General features: G+C 33.5%; 1 protein-coding gene across 1 annotated transcript; it reads left to right on the forward strand.

Moving 5' to 3' along the window:
* Positions 1-9,517: 9,517 nt before the first annotated feature.
* LOC141689568 (xyloglucan galactosyltransferase MUR3) lies at positions 9,518-12,554 on the forward strand. Its single transcript, XM_074493908.1, has 2 exons — positions 9,518-9,670; positions 10,070-12,554. The coding sequence occupies exon 2, from the start codon at positions 10,127-10,129 to the stop codon at positions 12,155-12,157; it is 2,031 nt and encodes a 676-aa protein (XP_074350009.1). The 5' UTR covers positions 9,518-9,670; positions 10,070-10,126; the 3' UTR covers positions 12,158-12,554.
* The last annotated feature ends 223 nt before the right edge of the window (positions 12,555-12,777 follow it).

The following is a 12,777-nucleotide window of genomic DNA, read 5'->3' on the forward strand; positions in this document are numbered from 1 at the left end:
TCCTCGGGTATATACTATATATATATATATATAGTTTTCTATATCTATTAATCGAATAAGGTTATTCAATAGTTTTGATTAATAATCAAATTTTATTTTTGATTATTCAAGTAAAGATCTTACTTTCGTATAAGTATATCTTTTGAAATTTTTTACTCGTTTCAAGTATGAGTTTCAAAATATCTAATTCATTTATTCTTATAAAAAATATTTTTGAGAATATTATTTAAATAATAATATTTAGATATTTTCTAATATATCGGAACTGATTTATTTTATTAAATCATTTTTACTTCAAAAGTTTTCAAAAATGTTTTCAAACCTTCAAAATGATTTTAAAAATTAGAGCGGATCCCATAACTCATTTTGAATTTAAATCTTCCCTTTCGAAGAGGGATTTAAATGCTCGCTCAAAATCTAAGAGATCTAGCTCCGTGGTGTATTTTTGGCGCAACGAAGTTGCTAATTTAATAAAAGAGTTTGATTATTTGCCCAACATTCGGGAAGTAAGCCCAATCAAAATACATCGGCATAGGCAACATGGGCTGGGTGGCAGTCCATAAAAGTGTAAGTGGCTGGGTGGCAGTCCACCAACGCGTAAGAGGCCGGGTGGCGGTGCAGCACAAGGTCCTAATGCGTCCAGGGTGATGAACGGTGGGGGATTCATCCATCAACTAGTAGAAAAGGTGACTTGATTGATATTTTTTCCTGATGAGCAAGATATCAGGTGTATGCCAAAGTTTCTTCTTTCCAAAATCATTGGGTATTACAACTCTGTTTACACTTTTCATAACAAGGTTTTTCAAGAAAAGTATGAGAGAGAGATATATGTAAGTATATATATACATATATCTGGATTTAATGAAGTATCTCGTAACTTCATTTCTTTTGAATGATATTTCAAAGATTGATTCTATACAGTTTTATCTGGTAACTCCTCCTATATGACGAGTTTTTGAAAACTTATTATATTTTGAACAGTGGTAGTTCAAGTAGTTTTTCTAAAGGGTATAAGTATATAGGAGTATTTTGTAACTTCATCTTTTATGCTTATATCCAGTGAGTAATTATCTTACACTTGATAAAGATTTTCAGTAAGTTATCGATTCATATACTTGCATTATTGATTAAACTATATATAATCTTGCGAGCTGTAATGCTTACTCTTGCTTCATTCTTCATCACACAATAACAGTAAGGAAGGATGGTCAGACTCAAGCAGACCCAGCACAAGAGCGTAGGAAGCGTCCCGCGTCTACCCGCTGATATCATAGCTATCATTACTGCATAGGTAAATCTATCTGTAGATCAGGCATTCTACTTTTGGGAATCAATTTATGTATAATTATAACTTGTGTTGGATAATGGCAAAGAAATGTAAACCTATTAAGTAATCATTTTGGGTTTGTAATAACTTTTAACTTATGGATTTCAGCGACTTGTACTTATATCAATTTCATCTCTGAGACTATAACTGTTGTGGTGTGTGTGTTATTGCAGGGTCACAACATGCAGTTATTTATTTTAATTTAAAATAAGTGATATTAATGGAAAGAAAGACCATGACAACCCAGATTTTTGACCCCGGATGTGGGGGTGTTACAGAAATGGTATCAGATCCAAGCGTTATAAACCTCAGAGATGATGCAACAATATAATAATAAATTCATAAAGATAATAAGAAATCTTTCCAAGTTCATAGTCGGGCTACTTACAGTAGCACTGACAGTTAAAATCCTTACGAGAACTCTTATAAGTATCATGATAGTAACTTAGCTCGTTTAATGTGTAGGCGCACGAGGTAGATGATCCAGAGATTATGAGCAAGAGCATGATGAGGCATTGCTACGTGTTGAGGATCAGGTTGAGCCTGATGAGGATGTTGTTGAGGAGGAGGATCCCTCGGAGGATACCGAGCCTCTTGTTATTGAGGTGACTGATCAGGAGGATCACATGGAGGACAGTGAGCCACTTGTTGATGTGGATGATGAGGAGGACCCCTCAGAGGAGACTGGGCTAGAGATTATTGAGATTTCTGATGATGAGGACCCGGAGGAGGTCCTAGATGCTGAGGATGTTGAGACCCCTGCTGAGGAGCTGGTTGATGCTATTGTAGAGTTTACTGGTACACACCTACCCCCACTCCCTATGGTTAGATCCCCTTCCCATCCACTACTACCCTTGAGTCCCTATGATGATGGCTCCGAGATCCTTACTCCAGAGCCCATGTAGACTGAGGATGCACCCCTAGCAGATCCAAATTCCCCATCCCTCGACCCTGCTCATAGGCAGTCCTTGTTGGTTCATGGCTTTGTTCAGGACAGATTGAGATCACGGTTGACCATTACTGAGGCCAGGTTAGATGAGGCCAGGAGGGAGCTAGAAGAGGCGGAGAGAGCTCAGAGGCGTGCACCTATTCCCGAGGCGGGAGCTGTCATACCTCGATCTGCAAGGAGAGAGTTGACCAGGATCTAGCTTATAGCTCGCGTGAGGATCCGAGGACTTTATGGAGATGGGTGCGGCAGAGTGTCCCGGAGGCAGGCTGATTACATTCTCAGTCGTGCTATGGAGAGAGTGTGGGAGTCGACCCGCTCTCGTGATTGATTCAGATCAGTGATGTAGTAGTCTAGTCGTCTAGTTATTAGAGGCCATTGTAAGAGCCAATTTTACGGGATAGTTGACTTGTATATAGTATCCCTTTCTCTGACAAGACGGATAGAATTATGTATTTCACTTTTGGGCAGATGACTGTGACACTGTTATACTTTTGACCAAGTCAGACTATGTATTTCTCACATTATGTATATATTTGTTTCCTTTCAGTTCAGTTCTATTCCTTGATGACAAGATCATTGTTTTATCTTTATTATTTCTGCACTTCTTGCGATTAGAACTGTCATATTTATATAAAACTGTAAGATATGTTCTCCATATTGTAGAGACTGTGCGTGGTACAATCTTATGTGTATGATTGTGACCTAACATGAATTTTTTTAAAATTTAAAATAATATACCGCCAAGAAGGATTGGAACTAGGACAAACCCTGGGTTTGAGGACCAGGGGAGCCATAACCAAGATGGTAGAAACCAAGAACACAGTGAAGAGGAAGATGAGTATTATGTTGAACATGATGACTCCCGGTATGGAGCGGAGGAGGAAATATTTGATGTTGGAGGATTTGAAATAGAGGCTGAAGAAGGAGAAGCTGAGATTGAGCAGCAGGTAGCGAACCCGGGCATGGATCCCACGGGGCAGTTCATGCAATTACTGAGGTAAAACTTGGAACGTCAACCGAACCCACCACCTCAAGGAAACAATAATGATGTGGCAAACTCTTTCAGGGCTTCTAAGTCCCTTAAGCCCCCTGAGTTCCACAGATCAGTCGACCCAGTTGAGGCAAGAACATGGCTAAAGGAAATGGAGAAATTCTTTGAGATTCTGAGTGTCGATGAGACATTAAAGACTGTATTTGCTACTTACCTTCTGAAGGGAGAGGCCAACTACTAGTAGGAGGCCAAGAAAAATATGGAGACATGTGCTATCATAACCTGGGAGAGGTGCAGTCAATTGTTTCTGGGAAAGTATTTTCCGAGGTTTATGGAGAACCGGATGGAGCTCAAGTTTTTGGAGGTAAAGCAGAATAACTTATCTGTAGCATAGTACGAGGCTAAATTTACTGAGTTATCAAGGTTTGTGTCGGAGTTTGTAAACACTGAGGAGAAGAAAGCTAGGAGGTTTAAACAGGGGTTGAAGCAGTGGATACAGAATAGAGTGGAAATACTTGAGCTTACGGACTATGCCACTATGGTGCAAAAGGCAACAATTGCGGAAGCCGGAAGTGAACAAATGCAGAAGGAAAGAGAGAAGAAGGGAATAAAGAGAAAAATCATAAGTATTGGCAGAGGTTTCGCAGGAGGGAGTTTCCCAACTAGGTTTAATCAACAGGCAGTGTCCCTACCAGGAATGAGTGCTGGGTTTAGGCAATCTTCTACGGTGTTTTCATAGTTTATTCTAAAAAATAAATAGTTGTAACTTGTATGTTACATTCTAGCTATTATTCCTTTTTTAACTGCGAAAACAAAGCAAGTTCAGTTCACCAAGTCAAGTGAACTTTAAGATTTCTTGTGGTTGCAGAATGGTACTTAAATTCCTTATTTTCCAAGTAAAGAAACATCTTATAGACTAAGCACAAAGTACCTGTTGCTGCCATCAATCGAAAAGAATCAGTAGCCGAGTTGATTCATTAGTACCCAGTATATCAAGAAAATAAAAGAAAAAAATGTGGTAGACACTGCATAATTTGGTTTTAGACATATTTAGACTTTGAACAAACTATATCCAAGAGTCTAATTATGACCCTGGAAATTAGCCATGGAGAATTTGAGGGCATAAACATGCAATCAAGAAATAGTGGAGCTACAATGATCACTCGGCGCAACTCTTCAGGCGAGTCTGGTGATTATTTATGTATTAACATTTATGTGAACAACAACGTTCAAGGGATAAACAATTCTATATTAGTTGGTAGTAAGGTAAATATGGGAGATTCTGGTGTTTGGTTGTCTCTGAAGGATTTTAAAGTTGGTGCCAGAGAAAGTTCTGAACTGGGGTTTTTATGTATTGTGATCATTGTTTTTCCTATGATCTTGTTTTTATGGTTTTTCTGACATTTGAAACATACAGATAAATATAAAATAATAACAATTAGATCATTTCATGGCTCTTTGTTTATGTAACAGATCATTCAGTTTAAGATATTTACACAGTATGATAAGGTTCCAGGGTCAACAAGTCTGTCTTAAGTATGTATGGACGGAATATATACTTTGTGTTGCCATCCTTAAATTGGACATTTGCATGTGCTTGTCACACCTGTATAGAAACAATTCTGCCTCAACAATGCTGTATTTTATCCTGAAATAAATTTATAACGAAAACAGTCTCTCTACTGTTATAAAAGGATGTGTTAAGATCCGTGTGCAGCTAGATCTTGCTCAAACAAGTTCCAAGTTTTGGTTTAAACAGGTTCCAATTTTCGGATTGATTTATTCATGAGTCTCGTCATATGTAATTTCATGCAAAGATTCAAGATTGATCTTGGTTCGGCTCATTAATAATTGACATTTGACATAGCAAACACAAAACATGACAAGTGACCCATATTCTACTTAAAGCCGGTCATGTCTGTATGTGGAGAAAATAAATGAATCTTTTTAGTTTGTGGTAAGGGCAGGGGAGAGAACTAACTCTAGCTAGTGGACATGAAGGGGACATGGTGGTTAGTCACTACTAACATTTTATGCTCTTTAATGATCAAGGAACATGATCCCCAACTCCTAGACACTTCTTTTATTTAACTACTTGAACAAATTCCACATCAATAATATTTGAAGTTCATTCATTTTCAAGTAAAATGTTAACGATCAATTTGGTTAAGTTTGTTACCTGTCGAATCACGGAATTGAGCAATCAGTAATTTGTTACTCAAGTGAAGGCACTGATTCAGAAAATTTTGGTATATTGGTAAAATTTGTCATTCAGTATTCAGAAAATATTCCAAACAACTAACCTCTAATTTGCTCGAGGAAAAATTGGTTATTACAGCGATTTTTATGAATCCTTCAACCAAATTTGCACACACTAGTGCTTGAATTTGGCAGTAACATTTGCTATCTTTTGCAATAGTAAATCCATATTAGAAAAACAGAAAAGGTCTCTGTTTCTGGACGGCTGCTATAACAACAATAAATTATTGATAAATTCAGTATAAACCCAGGTTTACTTTAACTTTATTTGCAAGCTTGTCTGTGATCCACATTAGTGGCTTTAATGTTTGTGCCTTGGAATTTTTAAAATACCTAAGGGGGCGGTTATTACAAAATTAAATTATATAAAAATAACTATTAAAATAATTTTTAAAATATATATATCAAGTATGTTTTAATTGGTGAAATTTATATTAACACATATGCAATTCTTTACATTTATGAAAAAACAATCAATCAAAAATTCAACACATCATTTATTAGGAAAAGTTGTGAAAAAATTGTTGGGGATATTGAGAATTATTCATTAAATTTCGGAAAAGGTTAGAGATTAAAGATTGTTACACAATTTGTGACAACTTTAGTGATAATGATATAGGCTCTGGGCATATATTGTGTTTACAATGAATGAATTAAATTTTGTCATTTATCACTTCACCGAATTTTGTAATTATTTTTTCAAAAAATATTAGCATTACTTATAAATTATATCTTTGTCACATAAATCTACTACAAACACTTTTTAATATGGCACATTTATTTTATTTTATTGTCTACATAAATTAGAAATTTTTTAAAATAAAAATACATAAAAAAAACAGAAAAAAAAGTTACATCATCTTCTTTAACTATTAAACTTCTCTTCATTTTTTATAAATACAGATGGAAATCAACAATCATCACACTTTTAACTTTTTCTTAACATTTTTTAAAAAACTAGTTTATCAATCCGCATTTCGCACCTTTTAAAATAATATTCCGTTTTTTTTTCATTTTTGTATTTCTATGTGATGTTGGTCATTCTAAATTATTGAATAATCAATAAATATAATAAATCATATAAGTTAAAAGAGTTATTCCCTCGTTAAACATGTTTAACCTAATAAACAATTTTCTCATTATTTACAAATCTAATATCATGCAATTATATTATTTATTAGTTAATAATCAATGTAATGTGTTTTTCTATTTAATAATATAAAAATTTGAGAAAAATACAAAAATAGATTAAAACGATAAGAGAGCTGATACCTCAGGTTCATCTTCTCATTTACATAAGACATAATATAATGAATTAATGATTTTAAAAAATATTGAGAAAATTTGTTTGTAAATACTTATCCTTAAAATATTTTATAGATTAAAAATTGAAGAAAATATTTAGGAAAATATAATATAGCACGTTGATTTTAGGAGAATGGTGAGAATTTGTATAAAAAAAGAAAATTTTGGAGAACATCAAGATAGAAAGTTAATTTAAAAACAAAGAAGAAGTTTTAGGAAAATATTAAAATGATAAGTTGAATTTAAAATTTTTAGTGAAAGATCTTGTATAAATTTTAGGAGAATATTTCAAATGATGATAATATATTTTGAAAAATATAAAGTAATTATAATTTTTGATATTTTTTAATTCAAAAAATTGAGAGAATTGGTAAAATAAAATGAGACGATGTGAGATGCACCCATGGTTCTAAAATTCGTCGATTTACCCGATAAATCGACCGAAAAATCGGAAATCGGAGAGCTTCCGATCTAATAACACAAAATCGCCGGAAAAAACGTTTTTTGGTTAAATGATCAAAATCGTTGAAAATCGGGTTCAATTTTGAAGAAATCGGAGTACTATGATTTAGTAGAGAGACAAACGAGTTGAAAATAGAGAAATAGAAACATCTCAGACAAAACAACCAATTGATAAAGGAGGAAGACAAAAAAGAACGGAAGGAAATGGAGGAAGAAGATGAATGTTCAAAGTCACTCACGTTTTTTAATAAAAAAAAGTACATATAATACCTATGTACCGTAGGGTAGTACAAGTAATTAATGGGTCATAATCAAACAATATTCACCGGTCATATTTCAACGAGGCCCATTGCAATATCTATTTAAATGTATTAGAAATATAATTATATTATATTATATTATATTATATAATATTTATATATACATAATAATTATTAAATTTTAATATATATTTTTAAAGTAATATTAAAATATAATCGATTTTATTCCGATTTAGTATTTCGATAAATCCCCAATTTCCGATAAATCGCAAATCAGTAGCACAACCGATTTAGTCCGATTTCCGATTTCTATAACCATGGATGTTGCCACCTAAATGCCCCCGCCCTCTCTAAGTATATTGATTTCGATAGTGTGCGTCAAAATATAATTGTTCAAAATATAATCAAATTCATAAAAAATATTTTAGTAGTACTAGCCTAAAACTCGTGCGATGCATAAATTATTTTTAATATTACATAATTTTTTGAATTTAATTTGAAGTAAAAATTTTAAGTTATGAAACTTATTTATTTAAAATTTTAATTATATAATTTGATAATACTTATTAATATACATATAAGTGTATAATGGTGATACTATAGTTTAAAAAAATCATGTAATAAAAGTGTTTTATTTTAAAATTACTACAATTGCGGTGACCAAATTGACTATCAATCAAACTTTCATCATTTTGTATTTAATATAATAGTATAGATAGATATAGATTTTGTTTTAGCCTTAGGCTCTTTATATCAACTATCTAATTACATTTAATTTATTTTTAATTTTAATGTTAGCCCTGGTTAAATATTATTTTGTTTTAAGCCGAATTGATAACATATTTTACTTTATCATAATGACATTATATCGACCAACATATTATATTATAGCCCAGTTTGATAAAATATTTTTTTTCGGATCGGTAGTATTTATTAATCCCTCCGTCCCACTGGATTCTTTACATACTTTTGGCTCATGTTTGGCACGCACTTTAAGGTTATTATAAAATATAGTTCTATAATTTTTTTTAGAATTTTCTGTTTCTGTATAAAAGTTTAAATATTATATTTTTATTTAAAAGAAAAAAATATTTAAAATTATTCAGGAAACCATATTTTACGGAAGTCTTAAAATCCGTGTCGATCCCCGTCCCCCAGTAAACAACCCACCGGGATGGAGGGAGTATATTGTTTAATCGTGAGGCAGCAAATCTTGGTTTTAGTGTCAATCGTGTCAACCAAATTCAGCTAATTATATTTAATTTTTTGTTTGTAGCCAGGAATGAATATTATTATGTTTTAGACCGAATTGATAATACGTATAATTTTATTTTAGTCTGATGCCATTATATTTACCAAACAAATTTAGTTTCAATTTATTTTATTTTAGCTTGATTATTTTTTTGTTTTACTCTCATGATATTATATCGAACAAACAAATTTGTTTTCAAATTTTTATCAGTCTTTATTATTTTTATTTAATCTGGAGCTGTATATCCAACTAATTGTACGTAATTTATTTTTACTTTTTATTTAGGATTAGATCAATAATATAATTTTATTTAATATTATATATTATTTTATTTAAATCAAAATCATTAGACATGTCACAATATTATTTGTATTTATATAATTTGTATTTATATAATTTGTATTTATATAATTATATTGTAAATAGTAATTTATTTATAAAAATATTTTATTTTAAATATTATTATAATTACGGTGATCAGACCGAATATCAACCAAATATATTTAATTTTTTTAATATAATAGTATATATATAGATTTTTTTCGACAAACAACCAAATTTCCAAACATACCTCTCCTGTTCATAAAAAACAAAAATAATTACACATATTCTAGAAATTTCACACATGATTGGTGGAGCAAATTAAGAACTCAGATCTACGTGGCACGATTACAAATGCTACCGACACCAAAAATAATAAGTCAACAAACAAAACCCCTTTGATCATTTCTAACATACACCTCCTTATAATACGCCTTCTTATCATGCGCCTCTCTCCTTCTTCATCACTGCCTGTTTATAGGAACTTTACAGCAAAATCATACATATATACCCACAATTTCTCTCTGTCTACAGATATACACGCGTAAGTATATTCATTGACTCTTTATTACTACCACTTATTATTGTTTTTACATCATTATAAATTTAGCTTATTTATGATCTGTTTGTTTTTTTCCTATAAATCAGCATTAAGTTTGATAAAATCAGTTTGTTCTCTCGAGATTCTAGCAAAGCTAAGTTTTTTACACATACCCATCTCATAAAAATCTCATCTTTGCCCTATAATGATGGGGTTTTAGTTAATAGTAAGAAGATATACACATTTTTGTATCTTTACATATGGCTTGTTTTTCTGTTTAGTTGTTGATTTTGGGTTGATTTGTGATCTGGGTTGGTGTTAGTTTTAGGTTTTGTGTTTGATTTAGTGATAAAGTTTGGATCTTTAGGTGTTTTTGATGTTTTCTTGATTGTGATATTGAAGGTTTGATTTAGGGGTTATGTGTAACTGGGTGATTATGAATTGATTGATTTGAGGCTCATGAGAAGGAGGTTACCGGTTACGTCTCCTTCGGATACAATGGAGAAAGGTTCTGGAAAGACTCAGCCGTCTCGAATATGTTTATTAGCTACATTGTCTGCATTTTTCTGGATTATGCTATTGTACTTTCATTTTGTTGTTCTAGGAGGTAGTACAGCTGGTGAGTCTGCGGAACTAATTCCTGCATCTTCTGTAAGAGATTCCCGTCAAATTATTGTTAGTCGTCCAATGACCACTAGTCGTTCTTCCATTGATATCAGAAATGAACCAAAAGATGACGCTGATTCAGTTATTACTCGGACTGAACCTATAAGTCAATCTGTTGATACTCATAGTGAATCTAAGATTTCTGATGAGTCTAGTTCGGTTGCTAAACAATCAAATGGTGAAGCTAAGTATTCTCAGGAGTCTAGTTCAGTTGTCAGTCAATCAGATACTGAGGCTAAGAATTCTGGTCAGTCTAGTTCGGTTGTTACTCAATCTACTAGCAAACCTAAGATTTCTGATGAGTCTAGCTCAGTTGTCACTCAATCAACTGATACACAGGAAAAACCTGTTAGGATCCCGGCAACTAATGTTGATAAAAAACCTAAAAATTTCCCTTTTATGAAGGCATTGAGGACTGCAGAGAATAAGAGCGATCCATGTGGTGGGAGGTATATTTATGTCCACGATCTTCCTCCAAGGTTTAATGAGGATATGCTTAAGGAATGTAGAAGTCTTAGCCTCTGGACCAACATGTGTAAATTTACCACCAATGCCGGCCTTGGCCCTCCACTTGAAAATGAGGAAGGAGTGTTCTCAAATACAGGATGGTATGCCACAAATCAGTTTGCTGTTGATGTGATCTTCAGTAACCGAATGAAACAATATGAGTGTCTGACTAAGGATTCTTCACTTGCAGCAGCTGTTTTTGTTCCCTTTTATGCAGGGTTCGATATTGCACGTTACCTTTGGGGGTACAATATCTCGACTAGAGATGCTGCTTCTCTTGATTTGGTTGATTGGCTTGCTAAGAGGCCAGAGTGGAGTGTAATGGGCGGGAAAGATCATTTTCTCGTTGCTGGCAGGATAACTTGGGATTTCAGGAGACTGAGTGACACAGAAACAGACTGGGGTAACAAGCTCCTGTTTTTACCTGCTGCAAAAAATATGTCCATGCTTGTGGTGGAGTCGAGCCCGTGGAATGCAAATGATTTTGGTATCCCATATCCAACTTACTTTCATCCAGCAAAGGATGCTGATGTGTTCATGTGGCAAGACCGTATGAGGAAATTAGAACGAAATTGGCTTTTTTGTTTTGCTGGTGCACCTCGTCCAGATAACCCCAAATCAATAAGGGGGAAGATCATTGACGAGTGCAGACAATCGAAGGTAGGAAAGTTGTTAGAATGTGATTTTGGGGAGAGCAAGTGTCACTCTCCAAGTAGCATAATGCAGATGTTTCACAATTCTGTATTTTGCCTACAACCGCAAGGTGATTCGTATACAAGGAGATCAGCATTTGATGCAATGTTAGCTGGTTGCATTCCTGTATTCTTCCATCCTGGCTCTGCATATGTACAGTACACCTGGCATCTTCCGAAGAATTACTCTACGTACTCTGTGTTTATTCCTGAGGATGATATACGCACAAAAAATGTCAGCATAATGCAGAGACTTAGTATAATCCCCCCTGAGCAGGTAGTGAAGATGAGGGAGGAGGTTATAAATCTTATTCCAAGACTGATATACGCAGATCCGCGGTCTAAATTGGAGACTCAGAAGGATGCCTTTGATGTAGCTGTGCAGGCAGTTATAAACAAAGTAACTAAATTGAGGAAAGACATTACAGAAGGTCGTATGAATGATAATTTTATCGAGGAGATCAGCTGGAAATATGAACTGTTAGAAGAAGGGCAAGAGGTTGGATATCATGAATGGGATCCTTTTTTCTCCAAACCAAAGAACAATGGCAATGCTGACTCTGATGCTGCATCAGCTGAAGCAGCTAAAAATTCATGGAAGAATGAGCAAAGGCAACATTCATGAGCTGGATTAATTTTATTATAAAATTGATAGCAGTGCAAATTGCATATTCAGACTTGGTCACTGGAGTGCCAATACTGAGGAAAAGAAGCTGACGACATTTGAAGCCGGTTAAATATATCAGTTGAAAGTTGTTGATGACCCCTTGCCTGCCAAGAAGTTTTGGATGCACAGACACAGAAAGTACGTATTTCTTTATAAGATCAGTAGCTTATTTAAATATTTCAATTATGTGATTCTTGTTAAGATTTTTGAGTAGTATAGGTATACAAAATGTTCTATAGCTAAAGTTGGTACTGAGTGTTCTATAGATAAAGTCTGGTACTAAACTCATACATTTATCATTTCGTGTTCTTTATATAAATGATTACAGTAATAAGACTTCTTTTTTGCTTTTATCCGTAGAGAGCTTTTTAGATATTGTAATATTCTTGCCTGTATGCCCGTGCTCGTAAGTAAAAGTTAGACTTAATAAATTTGACTAGTACTGTAAAACAATTAAAGTACGCAGCAAATTAGATTTTTTGATAGATTGGTTAAAATTTATATGTAATGGAGTATCAATGTATGATTGATGTCCTCGTGATATTGTTGCTTTTCTGTATGACCAAGATTGTGAGATT

Source organism: Apium graveolens, chromosome 10 (assembly GCF_009905375.1).
Source record: "Apium graveolens cultivar Ventura chromosome 10, ASM990537v1, whole genome shotgun sequence".
Lineage (NCBI taxonomy): Eukaryota > Viridiplantae > Streptophyta > Magnoliopsida > Apiales > Apiaceae > Apium > Apium graveolens.

Excerpts from the sequence above, each read along its gene's own strand:
- LOC141689568 (XM_074493908.1), top strand. The coding sequence starts at position 10,127 with ATGAGAAGGAGGTTACCGGTTACGTCTCCTTCGGATACAATGGAGAAA.